Raw genomic sequence first — 21197 nt, 5'->3', positions numbered from 1 at the left:
GGTGGACACACTAACGCTTGTTTGGTTAAATATTGGAGCACAACAAATCTCACCAACACCCTCACCCCCCCCCCCCCCCTCTCTACCTCCCCCCACTCTGTCCACTCCATTTCACCTTCTCAATGCCTCACCCACCCTCTCTATCAAACTCCCACCATTCTACCCCACTCTACCCCCATCCCTCCCCAGCCTCTCTATCCCGCTCCACCCTGGAGGTCCCAGTCCATCAGTTCTGTCTGGCTCGTGTCAGTCAGGACTGCCCCCGATCCAGTCAGGGTTTAGGTAGAGGAGCTGTCCTGTCCAGGAGGGATCTACTATGTCAACATTCCTGCCCCCCCACCAACCCCCACTCCTACCTCCCCACCTCCGCCACCACCTGAGGGATGCACCCAGTGCCCTGCTAAAGTGCTTTAACACATCTAAATTACCGGGGGGGGGGAGGGGGGGGTAAAAGTACTTTAACACATAAAGATGATCTGCAAGTGGATTTTAATATGCTAAAGTGCATCGATATGCTAGAGTACTTTGATAATGCTTAAGGGGGGGGGGGGGGGGGGGGGGGGTACATACTGAAGGGCTGTTGGGTCCTGGAAGGTGATCTGTCGCCCCCACGTGGCGAGCAGAGGGAGCGCAGCGCTCAGCCACCTAGTAAATATGCAAGGGAGAGCGGAGATCTGGGAGGTGTTTTTTGAAGTGTCATAAAGGACAGCTAGCTCAGTCACTAGGCTCTGTTGTGGGTGTTTGTGATTATTGTCGTTGTTGAAGGATTGTAGCAGTTATAAAGATGCAATTGTGGACCTTTACTGTCAAGTGAAGTGAATAGCAGATCTGGTACACTGTAAAGTGTACACGCCCAGCACAGGAAGGATGCAAACCGCAATGCTGCACTATTCAACAGAAAGTGGACAAGTGCACACTTGAGGAGGAAGGCAGCTGGGCCTTATTAGTAGCTTTAGGGGAGGGGCTTTAGGGGAGGGGGAGGGGCTTACAGCAACACTAGACCACACCCACTTATCGCCAAGTCTTAATTGCCGCCACCTATTTTTGCTTTGTATGTATTTAATGTTATGATGTCGCCACGTCAGTAAAGGAAAATCGAAACTATCCTGGGATCTGGAGTCTTTTTGGGATGTGTGTGTGTCTTCGCGAAGTACAGCTTTGCTTGATGTCGTGGGTTCATGACAGACAGGCTGTGCTCTGAGCTGGAGGTCTGTGTCTTCGTGATACTCGTCTGCCCTCCACAATTTCTCCATTCAAAGTCCATAAAGGCTCATTCAGAATGTGTTCCTAGAAGTTACAATTGACCACCACTAGTAAGACATTTGGATTCGGAGGTATAAAAAAAGAGCCACAACTTTATTAAAAAAACAAAACAAATGTCAAGTTTATTGAATGAGTCATGCGTTAGTCTGGTTCTGGTACAGGGTGTCTCTGTAGCCTGAAGGTTGGATGGTCCCTAAAACAACATCAGGCAAGTTCCTCCATGACAGAAGTGCAAAGGATTGTTGTTTAAATGGTACAAAATAATATATCTTCCCCTTTTAAAAGGGACATATACTCATTCGACCTGTATCTGGTGTCCAAGATGTGACCATACATGGACAACGATGTTGGTTGTGCCAGAACACCCTCACCAATGAGAGGCAGAGAATCAGAGGGTGGGGTGTGAAAAAGATAAATGCACTTCAGGAGTAACTCACATGGAATAGTTTCAAATGTGAATTACAGAACCATGGATAGATTCTAAATTCCGTTTTGGAATGACAGGAAAGGCCATGGAAGAAGTGAACATGATGTCATCGAGTTGGGACCCTTGAGATGGCCTGACCATGTGACCTTACTTGCTCGGATGTGACCAGTGACCACTAGGGTCAGAGCTTCCTTTCCAGTCTGTGCCCATACATGTGAGCCTCATACTTTGTGTGTGCGTGTGTGGTGGGCTAGATTAGGTTTTTAGAATCAGGATTGGGGTCAGCGATGGTTGACCGTTTTGGGAAATTGGGGTCAAAGGTCAAGGTCATTTCATGGATCCCACTACGGACATGTCTTTTAAAAAGGTCAGAAGAGATCAAACTTCCTTAATAAAGCACTTCCTGGGAACATGACCGGCACGCCCTCGTTGTCGCGGGAACATTTGCATTGATAAACAGTTGTACCTTCAGTACGACTCAAGGCATCAGTTTGCTCACAGGAACACCTATCGACTTCACTAAATAACTAAGCTAACTAACTAGCGCAGGAACGAGCACACACTTCCTGCCCGTCATTAGTGGTTCCAAGCTCCGTCGGTTTATCTGCCACTCAGTGGCATCTGCCGCTACTTGATTGACAGTTAAAACCCAGGCAGCCAGTGTCAGAAACAGCCAATACTGAATATACACAATGGTGTCGGAGACTGACGAAAAAGAACAAAAATACATCAAAAGAAAACGCGTTTAGTAGAGTATCATATAAAACATTCACATATCCAGGGGCTGAGTTCATTCTGTTTTTGAATACGAAGAATGGTATTTCAGGCCGAGAGATTCTCACGGTGAGAGAACATCCCATCTCCCGTTAAGTACAAATCGTCCGCTCCAAGACAGCTTTCTCTCCCGGTTTCGCTGGAGTTACAATCCATTCGCCACCCAGCTGGCGGGTGTTGTTGTCGAGCGTTAGTTAAATATGTAAAATCACATCAACGAAACATATGCTTGTTGTAATAACATTAATAAGCATAATTATAATAATGCATTAATATACACACTTAGTAAAGGGTTACAGACTTACGTTAGTGGAACATCAATATGAGTTTTTGCATAAATCTGTTGCAACGGGTTTGTCATTTTACCACAGGTAGTCATTTTGGTTCAACGTTGAAGGTTTGAAAATTAGAAAGCAAAAACACAAACGTTTGGCTGTTAGTTGGTCTTAGTTCACATAAAACTTCCAGTTTACTCGAAAAACCTGGACTGCCTAAACCTGATCCTTGGTGAAACAGAATTAGGCCACCAAGATAGATAAACAATCACGCATTAGATGGTTTACAGTCTCTTTTCTTACATTCTCTCTCTCTCTCCCAGGATGCTCTTAGTCAAACGCAAACGCCAAACGCATTCTCTGAGAGCAAAGAAAGAAAACGTTCTTTTTGAGAACCTTGATACGGTTCAACGTTGTGCTTCCACAGACTCTACACAGTAGCCTTTCCCCCAGGCTCCTGAGAGCCCGTCTCTGTTCTCAAGGAACAAAGTTTACAAGTACAGCTGGTTAGGCATGTGCAACTCATGGAGTCTCCATCCTGCTACCGTTGCACAGGAGTTCCAATGACAGTCATTGGTCATTCGCTGCGCCCCTTTCGGCTCCTCCCACATTCTCTTGAGTCCTCCCATTCACATGTTGCCCCTCCCCATATTCAATTTCATACCTCCACTCACAGCAGGAGGTTTCCAAACCCCTGTTTATCCCTCCGGAACTTTCTCATAAGGTGCATTGAGGAGGAGGAGGAGGAGAAGATAGGGTTCTGGAAGGAGGGCTCACACGCAGTTTCCAGACAGGGTGTGTAGTGTGAGGGTGTGTATGCATGACTTCAAGTATGCTGTTGAGGCAAGCCATGCATCTCCACCCGCGAGTACGCCTGCATGCGTGTGTGTAAACATGTTTTTCCTCTGTGTGTGTGTGTGTGTGTGTGTGCTGTCCTTTCCATCTACTGTCAGCGTGTGTACGTGTGTGTTTCTGTCCTCCGCCTGTGTGTGTGTCTGTGTGTTCACATGATGCCGTTGGTGAAGTACTGGAAGCCGTCGTACAGCTTGGTGGTGATGGAGCGCATGGAGCCGTCCACCATCTGCTCCACCAGCACCTGCAGCTGCTCCTCCGTCAGGGACATGTGGAAACGCTCCTTCAGCTGGCGGATGGTGCTGGAGCCGTGGAAACACGGCAGGTGGGAACCTGGGGGGGGGGGGGTGAGAGAGAGAGAGAGACAGAGAGAGAGAGAGAAAAACAGCATTCTATAAATACACCGAACAACAACGTCCGTAGAAGGACAGGGAAGTTGTGTACGTCAGTCGAGGGCTGAGGAGGAGGGAGCGGGAGGAAGGGAGGATGGGCGAGGAAAGGAGGAGGAAGAGAGTCGTGTAGAGGCGAGGAGAGGAGGGAGGACAGGAGGAGAGAGGCTTACCTTGCTGCATGATCTCCACGATCTGGAGCACCTTCTCCATGTGCTTCCTGGCAGCGATGAGGCCCTGCAGCATCAGCATCTTGTAGTAGAGGAACATGTCTCCATCGAGACCCCCCATCACCTGGGGGGCAGGGGGGAGGAGGAGAGGGAGGAGCGGGGTCACGTGAGGAAGGGGTGCAGAGGAGGTGGAAAATGAACAAGAGAATTAGACACGGGGTTGCGGGAGACGGAGAGTAACGAAAGATAGCCTGGTTCATGCATAGATAGCCTGGTTCACTCATAGATAGCCTGGTTCACTCATAGATAGCCTGGTTCACATAAATATAGCTTGATTCACTCATAGATAGCCTGGTTCACTCATAGATAGCCTGGTTCATGTATAGATAGCCTGGTTCACTTATAGATAGCCTGGTTCACATAAATATAGCCTGATTCATGTATAGATAGCCTGGTTCACTTATAGATAGCCTGGTTCATGTATAGATAGCCTGGTTCATGTATAGATAGCCTGGTTCACTTATAGATAGCCTGGTTCATGTATAGATAGTCTGGTTCACTCATAGATAGTCTGGTTCACTCATAGATAGCCTGGTTCATGTATAGATAGCCTGGTTCACTCATAGATAGCCTGGTTCATGTATAGATAGCCTGGTTCACTTATAGATAGCCTGGTTCATGTATAGATAGTCTGGTTCCGACAGGAGGTCCCTGACATCCCACTCACGTCCACAAACTCGCTGGTGAGCTTGAAGGCGGAGGTCTCGAAGCCCAGGTTCCGAGGAGAGCTGGAGAGGATGAAGCCAAAGTCGATGTGGATGATGTGCCCCTCCGAGTCCAGCAGGATGTTCCCGTTGTGCCTGCGGACGAGAGGAGAGGGACGAAGGTCAGAGACGAGCGAGGGAGAGGGAGGAGAGGCGGAGCACAGGGATCCCAGAAAAGAGGAAACAAGAGAGATCGCGGGAGGAGGGTGAAAGCGAGGGACGAGCGGGGGGGGGGGGAGAGACGGAGCGCAACACGGGGGGGATGAGCGGGGGGGGGGGGGGATGAGGGGCTGACCTGTCTTTGACCTGCAGCAGGTAGCAGATGAGGCTGTAGCCCGCGCAGCTCTGGACAAAGTTCCTCTGGGCGGACAGGAAGTTCTCGGTGGTGTAGCTGCCGTGCTCCTGCAGGAAGTAGTCCAGCAGGGACAGCTGGCTCTGCTTCCTCACCTGAGGGAACGCACCGCACAGCAACAATAACAAGCGTGTCGTCAACGCCTTCATTGAGAGAAACGCTACAGTCCCGCTATTAATGTCATGCCAACAATGTATTCACACTTTTATCCGGAGCAACATACAGGAGGGGATTTGAACCCGCTTATAGTCTTGATTATAGTCACATGCTCTAACCACTCATAGAGATCAGCTGTGTGAGTCAGTGTGTGTGTGTGTGTGTGTTCTGTCAGCTGACCTGATGCAAGGACACAGCGTTCAGCACGGGTTCAATCATGCCGCTGTCTGATGACATCACCAGGATCTTGTAGGGCTTGATCCACAGGGGCACCCTCTCCTGCTGCCAGATAGACTGGAGGGAGGGAAGGAGGAGGGGAGGGAGAAGGAGAAGAGAGAGGGAGGGGGGGAGGGCAGGAGGAGAAGAGAGAGGGAGGGAGGGGAGGAGGGGAGGAGGAGAAGAGAGAGGGAGGGAGTAGATCATTATAGAAGAGGAAAGCAGAGAAGTAAAAAAAAAAATTTTTTAAAAAGGAATATTTTGGGGCAGTAGAACAAAAACAAGGCAACACAAGAGTAGAATCTCCCAAGCACAAGAACAGATCCTGACAACCTGAGAGCACAGTACAGTGAGCGTACAGTGACAGTAGAGTGAGCGTACAGTGACAGAGTGAGCGTACAGTGACAGTAGAGTGAGCGTACAGTGACAGTACAGTGAGCGTACAGTGACAGAGTGAGCGTACAGTGAGCGTACAGTGACAGTAGAGTGAGCGTACAGTGACAGAGTGAGCGTACAGTGACAGTAGAGTGAGCGTACAGTGACAGTACAGTGAGCGTACAGTGACAGAGTGAGCGTACAGTGAGCGTACAGTGACAGTAGAGTGAGCGTACAGTGACAGAGTGAGCGTACAGTGACAGTAGAGTGAGCGTACAGTGACAGTACAGTGAGCGTACAGTGACAGAGTGAGCGTACAGTGAGCGTACAGTGACAGTAGAGTGAGCGTACAGTGACAGAGTGAGCGTACAGTGACAGTAGAGTGAGCGTACAGTGACAGTACAGTGAGCGTACAGTGACAGAGTGAGCGTACAGTGAGCGTACAGTGACAGTAGAGTGAGCGTAGTGACAGAGTGAGCGTACAGTGACTGAGTGAGCGTACAGTGACAGTAGAGTGAGCGTACAGTGAGCGTAGAGCAGTGGGGCCTACCTGTAGCTGGCTGAGCACCTGGAAGGCCAGCAGCTCTTGCCTCAAGTCGTCTCCACACTTCACTATGACCGACAGCAGCCGCCACGAAGGGAGGTGGCCATAGGGGGAGCCCTCCCTGATACGACTGGGGGGGGGGGGGAGAGAGCATGATTAGAGGACGACCAGCGACGAAACTCCTCTTAAGACACGAGAGGGGGGGCGGGTAGCCTGGTCACCTGGCCCGGTCACCTGACCGGGGCCTGGTCGCGTGACCTACCTGACTTTCTCCTGCCAGGGTTCCTTCAGCGCCACGGCCGAGGGGTCCTCCGGGTCACGGCGGAACGTGGTGGGGGTGTGGGCCAGGTTCTCCGACAGGCGGCGCCTAGAACACAGGACGGTCATGTGACTTCCACACACACACACTACTGGAACGAGCTGAGCCATGTGCAGGAAGAGAGAGAAGGAGAGAGAGAGAGAAAGAAAGAAGTGAGTGAATGACTGAGTGAAAGGGAGAGAGAGAGAGAAAGAATGAGACTGTGTGAGCGAGGGAGTGAAGGACAGCGAGACAGACGGCGAGAAAGAGGGAGAAAGCAATCCTTGCGCGCGCGTCTGTGTGTGTGTGCGTGCGTGCTCCCCCACCCAGGCTCCCCCACCTGATATCCCCAGCAGCGATGAACACGGGCTCCTTGCTCTCCAGGCTGGTGAGGCTGTCCATGGAGAACTGGGAGACGGTGTCGCTGGCGCCGGCCGCCCCACCGCCCTCCAGGCCCACCTGCAGCTCGTCCATGTCGTCCAGCGCCCATGCCTCCTCGTCGTTGTCGTAGTTGGGCACGGTGGAGAAGCTGGACGCGCGCTGCTCCGCCGTGATCCCGCCGACGCCGCCGCTCCCGGCGCACTCCGGAAGGTTCTCGGCCGAGCGGGCGGTCCGGATGCGGGCCTCGGGGATGCGGGCGGGGACGCAGGACGTCTCGAAGCTGTCGCACGCCAGGACCTCCACGTAGATGATGTAGGGAGCCTGGGGGGGGGAGGAGGGGGGTTGGGGGTTAATGACCGTCTAACCGTCTCCGTTCCTGGGTGTGTGCGTGTGTGCGCGTGTCCTCCCCCCACCTTGTCTTTAGAGTTGAGCACCACGGCCTGGGTGTGCGGCACGCGCACCACGTGGTGGTCGAAGGCGGCGGTGGGCAGCCAGACGCGGGAGGGCAACTTGTGGTTGAGCAGCGACAGCTCCGAGATCAGACGCTGGGTCTTCTGCTCCTTGGTGGGCAGCGTGGCCAGGCGCTTGCCGATGCCCATCAGGGACTTGACGAACTCCCTCTGGGGCCGGAGACGGTCCGGCTGGAGGGGGGGGGGGGGGGGGGGGGGAGGGCAGAAGCACCACAACGTCAGGCCGCATCCAAAACGCACGCCGAGCAAGCTCGCGACAGCGGAGGCGCGAGCGGTGCTTTCCACCTGCAGTGCTGCGTGCTGTCAGCAAGGGGGCAGCGTTGCGGCGGCGACGGCCCAGCGGCCGTCGCACGAGACCCTCTTGGACCTGTCTGTGGAGAGGGTTAGTCACTGCTCCAGCCTCCACAGGAGCCAGAGAAGCTGCTGGAAGTAGGTCAGACAGCAGAAGAGTCTCAGTCTGGCTTCAAGGATCGACGGGGGATTTGAGAGGGAAATATTCCCGGTGTTGTTGACGACGACTGCATATTCATCTCCAGCCTTCACATTCTGCGTGTTCGGGAGGTTACACAACAGCCGAGACGAGGCGCTCTCTCTAGAACGATTGGCAGCTCGCAACGCTGTCAGGCGGACATATTTGGAAAAGATCACCAGTTTCGAATCTTTTCCAAAGCTCCAAATTGGCAGTTACAAAACAATATACATCCTAAATAGGCTCAGTGGCTCTTGGCTGCTGGGTCACAAAACAAAGGGACATCCGACCTCCTCCCACTAGTTGTGACCCATTTGCATTTCCTGTTAGTATTCCTAGCGGACCAAACCATTTCCCGTGCCTTCTTCTTCTGCAGTCAAATGACTGACCTCCAACAGGAAGTGACCCGTGCAGATCCAGGCCTTATCTGGTTTCATATTCAAAGCTACCTGAACCAGGGATAAACTCTGCTTACAAGAGAACCATCTCCTTCACCAACATCAGCAGGGAGACGGAGCCATTAACCAACCAAGAGCAGAAGATAGATAGATACAGTAGGCTTCATAGATTCACAGAGAGAGATTGACATGGCGTTTTCACGTCTTAAGTATTCAAGTGCATCGTCGTATGCGCATTGACAAAAGTTCTCTGCACCAAAATGCTTGGTTCCCTCGTTCTCCATGTCATCTATATTCTTCTTCAAATTATTAATGTTCACATTATCCTACCTGCCCGTGGCAGTGTGGGGTGAGGGTTCCTAATGTGTACTAGCATCTCTACTGGGGTTAAGGTTCTTAATATGTACTAGCATCTCTACTGGGGTTAGGGTTCCTAATGTGTACTAGCATCTTTACTGGGGTTAGGGTTCCGAATGTGTACTAGCATCTCTACTGGGGTTAAGGTTCTTAACGTGTACTAGCATCTCTACTGGGGTTAGGGTTCCTAATGTGTACTAGCATCTCTACTGGGGTTAAGGTTCTTAATGTGTACTAGCATCTCTACTGGGGTTAAGGTTCCTAATGGGTACTAGCATCTCTACTGGGGTTCAGGTTCCTAATGTGTACTAGCATCTCTACTGTGGGCTGCTACGTGGCAGAGAGAATGTTACAAAATGCGTGTGTTCAGGTTAGACTGCACCGAGAAGAACACAGATACACACACACACACTCACACGCACACGCACACAAACTCAAACATACATACACACAGTGTCCTCCGCTCCAGCAGTACATGAGACACACCTTCGCCTTCTGAAGTTTTCCCCCGGGGCAGGAGGGAGCGGTTCCCGTGACAACAGTGACACGTCAACTGTCCTGTTCAGCCGATAAGGGTTTTATCAGCTGATAATCCCAGCCGCACTGATTATCCCCGTGCCTCACCTGCCCCGAGACAACACTCAAAGTCTAACATCTGGACTGCTTTTCACTTGGCGACGGTTGTCAGAGTAACTGGCATTGACAACAGGCACTGACAGAGTAACTGACAGACCCCAGCAGACAATGACAGAGTACCAACACCGACAGTCACCGACCCTGGCAGGCAGGCAGGCAGGCAGGCAGGCAGGCAGGCAGGCAGGCAGGCAGGCAGGCAGGCAGGCAGGCAGGCAGGCAGGCAGGCAGGCAGGCAGGCAGGCAGGCAGGCAGGCAGGGACACCAGGGGAGCTGACCAGGAGACCAGCCAAGCACCCTGTAACCCTGCTCACACATTACCATCTGGTCACTGAGTCACAGCTGGACACACACCAGCACGTAAGTCCTGTTTAATTCCCTGCTCTTTAGGGAGGGAGGGAGGGAGAGTGGAGTGGGGGGAGAGAGAGACTTGTTGGCTACTGACGGCTAAACAGAGAGCTGTTTTGCAACACACACTCAGCCCTGCTGCACTAACCCACACACACACTCAAGTTTACAAAACACTTACAGGCCTCCAACACACACACACTTAGGTCTCCAACCTTCAGCGTGGTAACTACAGCAGAGGAGCTATTTGGTGCAGGCTGGATACAAAGACAGAGAGGGAGGGGAGAGCAGAGTGGAGGGGAGTTTTGGTGCAGGCTGGGGAGTGGGAGAGAGGAGAGGAGAAGAGAGAGTTTTGGTGCAGGCTAGGGGGAGGGATAGAGTGAGCGAGAGACAGGGGAGGGGTGGAGGAGAGAGTTATGATGCGGGAAGCAGAGGAGGCAGGTAGTATTATCAGACTGTAGTTTAAGACAGAGAGAGAGAGACAGCGAGAGAGAAAAAACATTGAGAGAGAGAGACAGCGAGAGAAAAAGACATTGAGAGAGAAAGTTCGAGATAAACAGAGAAAGGGAAGAAAACACCCAGCGCAGCAGAACGCTCGGCCAACTGGACCTGACCAGGGAGGTGGGAAAAAGGGAGAGGCAGAGAAAGATACACAGAGGGATAGACTGGAAGAGAGACAGGGGAAGAAAAACAGCCACAGAGAGAGAGACAGAGAGAGAGAGATCAAGAAGGAGAGGGGGGGGGGAGAGAGAGAGCCTACATCTTTGTTTGGTTACTACTCTACTCCCAGGAGATGGAACGCTTCCCTCTGGGTGGATGAGAGAGCTGCAAGAGTTCCCTCAGACAAAGAGGGAGAGGAACACGCACACAGACACACACACACACACACACACACATTCCTTCAGTGCTCTTTCAGAAGGCGATCATGGGGAAACCACACTCCCAGCATGGCCCAGATCCAGAGACGAGCAGCAGGACTTTCATGTGATTCACCACAGAAGCCTGAAATCCTCCAAACAAACACACACACACACACACACACACCTTATTCCACCCAGTCAGCCTGCAGCTGTGTCTGTTGTGGTGGACAAGACCCCTCCCCTTCCCTCCAAAGCCCCGCCCGCCCCCCTCCCCCCTGCCTGCACCGCCAGCTGTAGCTCTGGCGGGGTCGTCTGGCCAGAGCAGGAGAGGGGGGAGGCCGGCTGTCAGTCAGCCAGAGGACAACACAACAAAGAGGGAGAGGGGAGGAGGAGGAGAGAAACAGATGCTGCCACGCCCCACCACTCCTCCATCTTTAGTTACAACTACTCGAGAGGAGAAAGGGAAAAAATGGAGGGAGCGAGAGAGAGAGAGAGGGAAAGAGATGGAGAGATACAGAGAGAGAGAGAAACAGAAAGCTTGAATCCTCCTTGTCTACACCGTGTAGGGAGGAGGATCCAGAATGGATCTTGATACAGAACAGTCCTCTTTTTCCACCACTGTCGACATGGCTGTGGAAAGTCCTCACTGAAGACTGTGTGGCCGGGAAGTCGCTAGATTACGCTTGAAAAGTCGCCAGCGAGGGCCACACGTGTTAATGATAACCTTCGAGCTGAACAAGCACAATCCAGAGGCAGATCGTAAACGTTTTATGAGTCCGCCCTTCACTGCAGACGCGTGGTCCGGAAAGACGCATGTCTGATGTGTTCACGACAGAGCCAGCAGGCTGATGACTAGCATGGGAGCGATGCTAACATGCTAACATGCTAGCAGGGGAGCGATGCTAACAGGGGTGTAGAGCAGTACCTAACATGTACACCATCATCCAGTCAGACAGTCTCTTTCGCTGTCATACTGAAAGTCACAGTTTCTTACGTGCGCGCGCGCGCACACACACACACACACACGGCGCTCACCTCATCGTGTCCCGTCTCCACCTTGGGGTTGCTTCCAGTTCTCCTCAGACTGCCCCCGAGGGAGACGGTCGCCGTGGCGTCCGACTTCGACCTCTGGTGGGTCCTCCTGGAGGGCGACAGAGAGGCCTCGGCCGGACCGGGGCAGCCCAGGGCGGGGGAGGCCGGGCTGGGGGGCGACGCGTGATGATGATGGTGGTGGTGGTGGTGATGGGGCCTACCGCAGTCCCTCAGCCCAGGACTGGAAGCCCCTGGCTGGGCTCCCGCGGCACCCTGAGCCGCCCCTCCCTGGGGCTTGAGCTCGTCGGAGAGGATGAGCTTGCGCAGGCGCGTGCCTCGCGAGTGGCGCTGGGTGGAGATGTGCATGTCGGAGGAGTAGGCCCCCAGGAGCCAGGCCGTCTGCAGGGAGAAGGAGATGCTGGCCCGGCAGCGGTGGACCACGTACGGCCGGATGGCCTCGCTCACCTCCTCGTCCATGTGGACGTACATGTTGAGCAGCTGGGGCAGGTGGAAGTCCACGTGGTCGTCGGGGAAACTGAAGAGGCGGTTGCCGATGTAGGCCTGCACGCCGGGCTCCTTGGACTTGTACAGGTAGGAGATCGCCATGGAGACGTCGAAGAGCTTGGACTCGAACAGGCGGAGGAGCCAGGATTGTTTGGACGAGGAGGAGGGGGAGGGGGAGAGGCCCGGAGGCGGGGCGGGCGGAGGGGTCACGTCGACGCAGCGCGGTGTCGGGTGCCGCCCCCCTTCCCCCTCCTCCTCCTCCTCCTCTTCCTCGTCTTCCTCCTTGATGGAGGAGGTATCGCAGGGCTCCAGGTAGGCCCCGCCCCCGTTGAGCGGGCGTCGCTGAGGGCTGCACCTGTCCAAGACCTCTGACCCCGCGTCCACCTCGCCCTTCAGGAGCTTGACCTTTTGGAGCACTTGCTGGCACGCTTTCAGAGCCACTTCCGGGTCGATGACCTTCAGAGACACTTCCGGGTCGATGACCTTCAGAGCCACTTCCGGGTCAATGATCTTCAGAGCCACTTCCGGGTCGACAAACTTCAGAGCCACTTCCGGCTCGACGACCTTCAGAGTCACTTCCGCGTCGACGACCTTCAGAGCCACCTCCGGGTCGACGACCTTCAACTCCGTACCGGCAAGCTTTTCCGCCGTGTCCCCGACCTCGACGTCGCTGGCCAGGTCGAGCTCCAGGGCGTCTTCGGAGATGGCGTCCAGCGGGGGGCTGCCACCCCTCGGGCCCTCGCTGCTGATGCTGCTGCCCCCTCCGCTGCTGCTGCTGCTGGGGCTGGAGGAGCGAGGGCTGGCGCTGGGGCTGGAGGAGCGGGGCCGGCCGCGCTGCAGCTGGGAGGGCAGGTCCCGGTCCCCCCGGCCGGGGCAGTCGCAGGAGCAGTCGGAGCAGGCGGAGGAGGTGGAGGAGGAGCCGGGCGAGGAGGGGCAGGAGAAGGTGGTGGAGGAGGTGGAGGAGAGGGTGGGGCTCAGGTGAAGGGCCTCCATCTGGGAGGGAGACAGGTACACCTCCAGGTCAGCCATGACTCTGCACACCTGGGGGGAGGGGGGGAGGGAGACAATGAGTAAAAAAGGTGAAGAGACAGCGACGTCGTATAATGAGCACGCAATTACATTCTCAAACTCAGACTGGGACTGAGGCTGGGAGCGAGGCTGGGGTTGGCTCAAGAGGGTAGAGGCTGGGGAAATAAGAGTGTTACATAACCACTCAAATCAACCTGGGCTCAACACCACTGCAGGATGAATGTTTTAACACTGAGATGACAGAAACCCTGGGCCATTTTAATACTAGAATTAACTCAGTTCAATTCAAATGGGCTTCAGTGGCATGAAAGAACAAATGGTCATATTGCCAAAGCAACAGTGGAGTTACAGAAATAATTAACTCACAGCCCACACACACACACAATAATTAAACATGTAACCACATTACACAAGTAGAACTTCAGCTTACATTTACAATCATTAGCGTCCTTCCCCTACTCTTATCCACCCTTCCACAAGAAGGTGATCTCTAATCTAACAACATGACAACAGGAACATGCTCTTCCGTGAGGCTGTCACCAATGCTTTCATTTCAGGATCAGGGAAAGGAAAGAACAGAGGCAGTATTTTAACAGACTGAGGCACTGTATTGGCCTGGCAGGGTTTACAATATCATGTCATGTACAAAAAAACAGGTCCTGAATGTCTCTCTCTGGATAAAAGCATCTGCTAAAGCAGTACATACACATAATACATTTATTTAACAGGGACAGCGCACATGAATACACATTGCTGTAACTGTGCCAGAGTTAAGAGGCTACTTTTCATTTGTAGTCACCCGTCGGAAACAGGAATCGAGAAATGTTCGATAGCCCGCTGTCCACTACTCAGTACATGGCCTTTAAGATTCGGAGAGACTTCCTGTGTGGACCTTTAAACAGGAAGTGGAGACATATCCTCTGAATTTGATCTAACTTTGTTTCGAGTCTGTTTGAACACAAAGTATCCCTCAGGACTGGATGTGTCTGACGGTGAGACCATGGGACCAGCCTAGCATAAACACCTTGAGGTTTACCGGCTTGGTACTTCCGAATGTTAGGACTTTCATGTGCCTGCTCGCTAGCCTTATCTAGATGTTCAAGGAGAGAGCGTTTCCTAGAAGCATCGAAGAGAGATCGGTATCGAGGAGAAAATAAAACACTGCAGTTAGGCAAGTCTCACCATGACAACCGGTGGGCGACAAAAACAAAAATAAATAAATTACACACAGACAACAGGGAATCTCCTTTCTGAATCCCTTAGTGGAAAACAAAGAAAAAGATAAATGGAGCATCGATATTTCACAAATTCTGGGAATTTTCCTTACATCGACACGCTTGCCTTCCGGGTGATTCTGTCCAGATTGAGAAGAGGAACTGGAAGAAGATGCAAATATGAGTTGCTCGCATTGCTTAAACCTGCTCCTGTGTTTGACCTAGGTTAAAAACTCTATTATTACGATATTACATGCACTAAAATACCCTCAACCAAGCCTTCAACTGCACACACTTTCTAAAGTTTCTCTGGGTGAAGGGGTGTACCACATCAATACAATATAAAAAAAAAAACGTAATATTTAAACAGTACATAATATCATGATGATGACATGATCTAAAACACATGCTCAGTGTCTGACTCCAGCACGTGTGCCTCAGTGCTCCGGGGCTCCACAGAGAGAGAGAGAGAGAGAGAGAGAGAGAGAGAGAGAGAGAGAGAGAGAGAGAGAGAGAGAGAGAGAGAGAGAGAGAGAGAGAGAGAGACAGAGAGAGAGAGAGAGAGAGAGAGAGAGAGAGTCCAGCCAGGCCGTCTGTCATGAGGAGGTGGAGAACACTGGGTCTTGTCTGGGTTTGCATACATGTGGCTCAACAGGTTTCCCCCCCCACACACTTGCTGTTAGCTACAGGGCTGGAATGTGTGTGTGTGTGTGTCGTGTCTTGTGTATCTGTGTGTGTGTATCCCTTATGAATACTTCAGCAGAGTAGTGTCTCTGAGTGTGGGTATAATATATTGTCTTATCACACTGTCAGTGTCAGAGGAGAGTGAGACAGATAGACGAGAGAGACAGATAGACGAGAGAGACAGATAGAGAGTATGGAGTTAGATTAGTTTCATAATTCAAACAAACAAACGCAACACGATTCAAACAAATTTAACACGATCCAAACAAACGTAACACGATTCATACAAACATAACACGATTCAAACAAACAAACATAACACGATTCAAACAAACGTAACACGATTTTCAAATGTATTTCGTGATTCACAATTGTAACGCGATTCACAAATAAATGACCCTATTACATTCGTTTGCAACCTGACAAACACAAGTTACAAATCCCTGCATTCGTTGGTGTGAATCCTTGCATTCGTTCGTGTGGATTTTTGGAACTTTCCTGACGCGCTTTGATCCACAAATGCATTTTTTCTAAAAGATATCCTCAGCAGCCTATCAGATCGTCTCTTCCAATTTTAGCCAATCACATTAACGTGTCTATGTGGACTTCAACAACCTGCCATAATGACGGACATCGTCTCCTTCAGATCATGAGCAATGTCGTCTGGTAGCATGTAGGTGAAATATTGCTTGTTAATCTTATTAAACCGATGATCATACCTGATTAAATATTGTTGAGAATGGCAGGATTCATGTTTAGTCATTTTCCGTGTTTGCTAGGCTAACGCAGAGCCCGGTGATTGGCTAAAATTGGAAGAGACGATCTGATAGGCTGCTGAGAATATCTTTTAGAAAAAATGCATTTGTGGATCAAAGCGCGTCAGGAAAGTTCCAAAAATCCACACGAACGAATGCAAGGATTCACACCAACGAATGCAGGGATTTGTAACTTGTGTTTGTCAGGTTGCAAACGAATGTAATAGGGTCATTTATTTGTGAATCGCGTTACAATTGTGAATCACGAAATACATTTGAAAATCGTGTTACGTTTGTTTGAATCGTGTTATGTTTGTTTGTTTGAATCGTGTAAGGTTTGTATGATTCGTGTTACGTTTGTTTGGATCGTGTTAAATTTGTTTGAATCGTGTTGCGTTTGTTTGTTTGAATTATGAAACTAATCTAACTCCATAAGAGAGAGCCAGACAGGTAGATAGGAGAGAGATCAGAATCAGATTTATTTGCCATGAAAGTTTGCACTGACAAGGAATTTGCTTTGGCAGGAAGGTGCATACAATAAACATATAGGAATCTTACATTTAAATATGTGGTCTAACTATACTGAACTAGCAGTAATAAGTGGAATACACTAAAATATAATAAAAGTGGGTATAAAATAAAATATAAGTTGACAAATTGCAATATAAAATACAATATAAAATACAAATATTACAGGAATTGAATGTAGTGCAAAAGTAAAAAGTTTTAAGACATGAAGTCATTAGAGTCATTGTGAGCTCTTGGCCTTGTTGATGGAGACAGGGAGGAGAGATGCAACAGTAGTGCTCTGATATTGCATCATTACAACATACTGTCTCCTCTTTACTTCCAGACAAACACACCTATTGTATTCACCACCACTTCATTGCCATAGGAACAAGCCTAATCTCCACACAAAGAAGCGTTTCACAATCAAATCACACTGAAAAGGGAAGAAAGCAGGGAACAGAACAGTCTACCGACAGGCCTATCAGGTAGCCCCACCGCTTCCCTGGCCCCACCCCCCTATCAGGTTTCCATGGTCACCGTACCTACATATCTATTTATGATGGATGTATGGCCAGAGGACAAAGCTTTTGAATCAAGCCGCTTCTGTCTGAGTCATACACAACAATGGTCCCAAGAGGAGACCCATTCTTCACACAAAACAAGAGAGTCATTATTCCTGAAGATTCAATTTATAGGAGACTCATTCCTCAAGAAGAATCATCCTCACAAACAAGTTTTTCTTCAGGATGAATCCGTCTTTATAGACGACTCCTTTTTGATGAGTCATTCAGCCAATAGAGTGTTGTCTGGAGTCGAGGAAACAGCAAACAGCTCTGAGTGAGTCTTCACAGTGACCAGCATGACTCCATCTCCCAGGACCATCAGCTGGGTCTGTACCCTGACATCAGAGCTCCAGGCTGGGCAGCAGAGCCAACGGAGCCCCAGTCCCACCAGAGTGAGGCCTTATAGCACCACCCAGCCCCAGTCCCACCAGGACCGGAGTGGAGTCTGCACCCAGAGATCAGCTCTTCATGCTGGGCCACGTCTGCTCCACCAGCCCCCTCCAGCCATCTGCAGCCACACCCAGATGAGACCTCAGAGGCTGATAATGAAACACAGGTGAGGGTGAGGTCATGGGTCCCACGCCGCCCCTCCTGGCCCCTAGGGTGCCCCTTCAGGGCCAGGGTGGAGTGTGGGAGTGTGGTGTGGGTAGGAGTGTGTGTGTGTGTGTGTGTGTGTGGGGGGGGGGCAGGAGAGATGGCTTCCAGATGTGAGGTCTGGGGGCCAGAGGCGTGGGTGTCTACTAGGCTGTCTATCCTCCTCCCCTCCCTCTCTCCCTCTCCTGTCCTCCCTTCTTCCCTCCTATCACCCCTCCCTCCCTCTCCCTGACTCCTTTCCCCCCCTGACTCCTTTCCTCCCCTTCACTCCTTCTCTCTCACATCTCCTCTCCTTTTCTCTCTCCTTCCTCTCCTCACAGCTGCTCCAGTTGGCAGGAAATTCCTCCACAGTGCCGAGTCCAGAATCCTACACACACACACAGCCGGCTCCAGAATCCTACACACATGATGATGAATCCGCCACACCTCGACAGCGAGGGACCAAGGACACAGAATAGAACCCAACTTTATTGTCTATCCAGGATGGGAAATTGTTGTTGGCATTGCCTTGCATCAAAAATATCAAATACATGATCCATGCACCATGAATTCTATCCACTCACGCACAAGTCGACTGGGCCGCCCATGAGCTGAACCAATCGCAGTCCCGCGGAACGTGATCAATGCTGTGGTTGGCCACAGACGTGGAGAAGTGTGACACTGCCCCGTAGCTAATTAGATCAAGTGTAACAAATCTCACACTCCAATCACAAAAAGCACCATCTGACCCAGACAGGCCAATCAGAGGCCTGGCAGTGAAGGCCATCTGCTCTCCAGCACCTCGACCCCTGTGCCCCCTGGCTGCCGTGGAAACGGTTAAACTCGAAAGAACATTATGGCTGGTGTGAACCTCGGATGAGACCGAAAATAAAGTGTCCCTTGCACAAACACAGGCACACTTAGCGATGTCTTACAGCTGCTCTGGGACATGGGGCCTGTCAAAAGATGTCTGGCTCCAGTCACAAACGGCCCTGTGGTCTGTCTGACTACGTAATAAAAGGAATAACTCCAGACAGCCAGACACGGTATAGAACAGAACCCAACACGACAGAACGAAACAGTGAGAGGGAGTTGTTGATGTCTGTGTTATCTGGGTGGAACGTCACCTTTGACCTCTGTGAGGCGTTTACAGATGAATGGAGCTAACCCCAAGATTCCCAGTCAATAACCATGCTGCTGCTGCTGCTTGTTGTTGTTCCATGTGAGGAGATGGAAACTTTGCACTGTTGGTTACCCATTTCACGCTTACGTATGATGAGGCTCACCAATGCCACACACACGTCCGTGCACGCGTACCCAGAGGCGCGCGAACACGCACAGGGACACACTTCGGCTCAGTTAAATCTGTGAGGTTTGATGTTCAGAGACAAAGAAAGCTAGAGCAAGAGAGCGAGAGAGAGGTGGGGGAGTTGAAACGATCTGGCTGTTCATCTGATCGGGATTCACGCATGATGACATCACCATCGGGGACACCCCTCTGTGCTCGACACCCACCGTGAGGAGAGGAGTGGGGAGGGAGATGACTAATATGGTGTTACCGGAGAGAAACGTGTGGACGTTTTATGTCAGTGATGAAAGACGTGAAATGTGACAACAGACACACCCGCCTTGAGTAGGCACACCGATTCTCACTCACCGACCCCTGTTCTGTTCCACACCTCCTCTCCACGTTCATCTCATCATGTAATCACAACCCTGGTGAGATTAGTATCGGTGCGGTGAATAGAGAACTGTTCAGTTCTATAACCACTGAGTAACACTTCCCTTTTCTTTGTGTCAGAGGGAAGAGGTGTTGAAATTGTGTACCGTGCTTGCAATAACCACCATGACAACTTGGAAGTTAAGAAAACAACAATCTTATACTTTATAAATCACTGCTAGTGCTAGCCTATGCGTTTGTACACAGTGTTTTTTACGTTCTAGTTAGCGAGGCTGGAAGTCAAAGCTTAGTTCGTTTTTTTTGTCATTTAGCAGACGCTGTTATCCAGGGTGAACAACTTCTCTGTGTTCTTGTGTTAGGAGAGCGATGGGGTGACGGATGTCAGCCTACAACGAATTCGCTGAAGCTGTCATCTACTCGGTGGCTAAAAGGTGAAGTTGCCGTGTCCATTAGAAAAGTGGTGTGATGGTGGTTTGTAAAAAGGTAAATAGGTATGCCTACTTGGGCCTTCAGTATGACCTGCAGTGCCATTGGCACTGGGAAATACGAGTCGGTGAGGCCAAAGTTGACCGTCCTCTGAAACCTAACCGCGACAAGATTGGATGACAATGGAAAGTACTAAGTGCATCACTGTTCGTCTGATACAGGGAATTGAATATGGTACAGCTACAGCCGATCCTCCTCAATTTATTCCATAGAAAAAGTAATTAGTTTAAAGGCGGCCGAAGAGTTTCCACGGTCAAACCACCCATTGACGTGTCTTTAAAGTATGCCCCATTTGCATTTGACACACCGACACGTGTAGTCCAAAACAATGTCTTGTGCGGGCTGGAAAGGTAACTCTCGGTCAACACCGGCTCTTGGTAGCTGCGGGCTACCGGGCGTCTCTGTGGCAAAACTCATACCACTGCCCAGACATTTCCGCACTCCTTCGGTTTGCAAGTGCGAAGGTGGGCTGGTTGCTAGATGCACCTGGTTACATTACATTACACAATTACCTATAATTTCCTAGCTCTAGTCGACTCTCAGTAAAAAATGACTAACAACCGTTTAGAGACAGCTAGGTTAGTTAAAACCAGGGAAAATAAAATCGGCAACCTAAATATATCCAATCAGGGTCCCAATCTCCAGTATAGACATTTGCTTGAAGTTTTCTGGGGCAAAGGTGAATTCTGTTTGTAGGCTCGGCTATTTGTTTTGCTGGAATCGGTCTTGTTGAAAGACAGCTGAACGCGAGCTGGCCACCTCCCAGCTAGCTTGCTAGGCTAAATAGATGTTTGCTTTTTATCCGTCAAAATAAAACTAAAAACATCAACGCTCCGTCCTAAAAAAGCCATGGATATAACATACAATTTACGCCTGTAAAATAAATATCGTGATCATTAGTATCTAAACCGGGTTTACACTGCGCTGGTTACTAAAACTAGCTAGCTACTTTCTCAGCAAATCCGCAGCTGCTCAAGCACTGGATGCGGCGGCGCACCCGCTGAAAGGGAAACATTCCAGGCTGGAAACAAATCCTTTCCGTTGACAAATCGGTATCAGCAAAAGAAAATACTCCACCTTAAAACATTCTACCAATGTGTACAGACGTCTTACCTTTTTAATAAAGGGTCCGATTTCAGGGTCTCGATATATCCATGGGATTTTATTTCCACACGGGATAACTCTGTAGATCCCTGACTCGAATATCAACCCAAGCCTGATGTTGCTGCGGAAATCTGAATTAGAATGCCCCTCTGCTGAACGCTCCGCCTCATTAGATTTTTAAAGGACCGGTGACGCCAGCAGTATGTGTGTGGGCGAGTTTACACCATCCTTTGGCACAAGGCCGAGGAATGATGCGCTTCCTTGATCCCCCGCTGTCGTGTGCCCACATAA

At 50.8% G+C, this 21197-nt stretch overlaps 1 protein-coding gene across 1 annotated transcript; it reads right to left on the bottom strand.

Moving 5' to 3' along the window:
- Positions 1-1958: 1958 nt before the first annotated feature.
- On the bottom strand, positions 1959-21088 carry LOC124467573 (phosphatidylinositol 4-kinase beta-like). Its single transcript, XM_047019892.1, has 11 exons — positions 20916-21088; positions 11807-13348; positions 7650-7877; positions 7196-7557; positions 6820-6924; positions 6564-6687; positions 5603-5716; positions 5210-5361; positions 4878-5010; positions 4154-4274; positions 1959-3924 (listed from the first exon to the last, which is right to left on the bottom strand). The coding sequence occupies exons 2-11, from the start codon at positions 13334-13336 to the stop codon at positions 3743-3745; spliced, it is 3051 nt and encodes a 1016-aa protein (XP_046875848.1). The 5' UTR covers positions 13337-13348; positions 20916-21088; the 3' UTR covers positions 1959-3742.
- Between the last annotated feature and the right edge of the window lie 109 nt (positions 21089-21197).

Source organism: Hypomesus transpacificus, chromosome 4, assembly GCF_021917145.1.
Source record: "Hypomesus transpacificus isolate Combined female chromosome 4, fHypTra1, whole genome shotgun sequence".
Classification (NCBI taxonomy): Eukaryota; Metazoa; Chordata; class Actinopteri; order Osmeriformes; family Osmeridae; genus Hypomesus; species Hypomesus transpacificus.
This window is presented reverse-complemented; position numbering and strand designations above follow the sequence as displayed.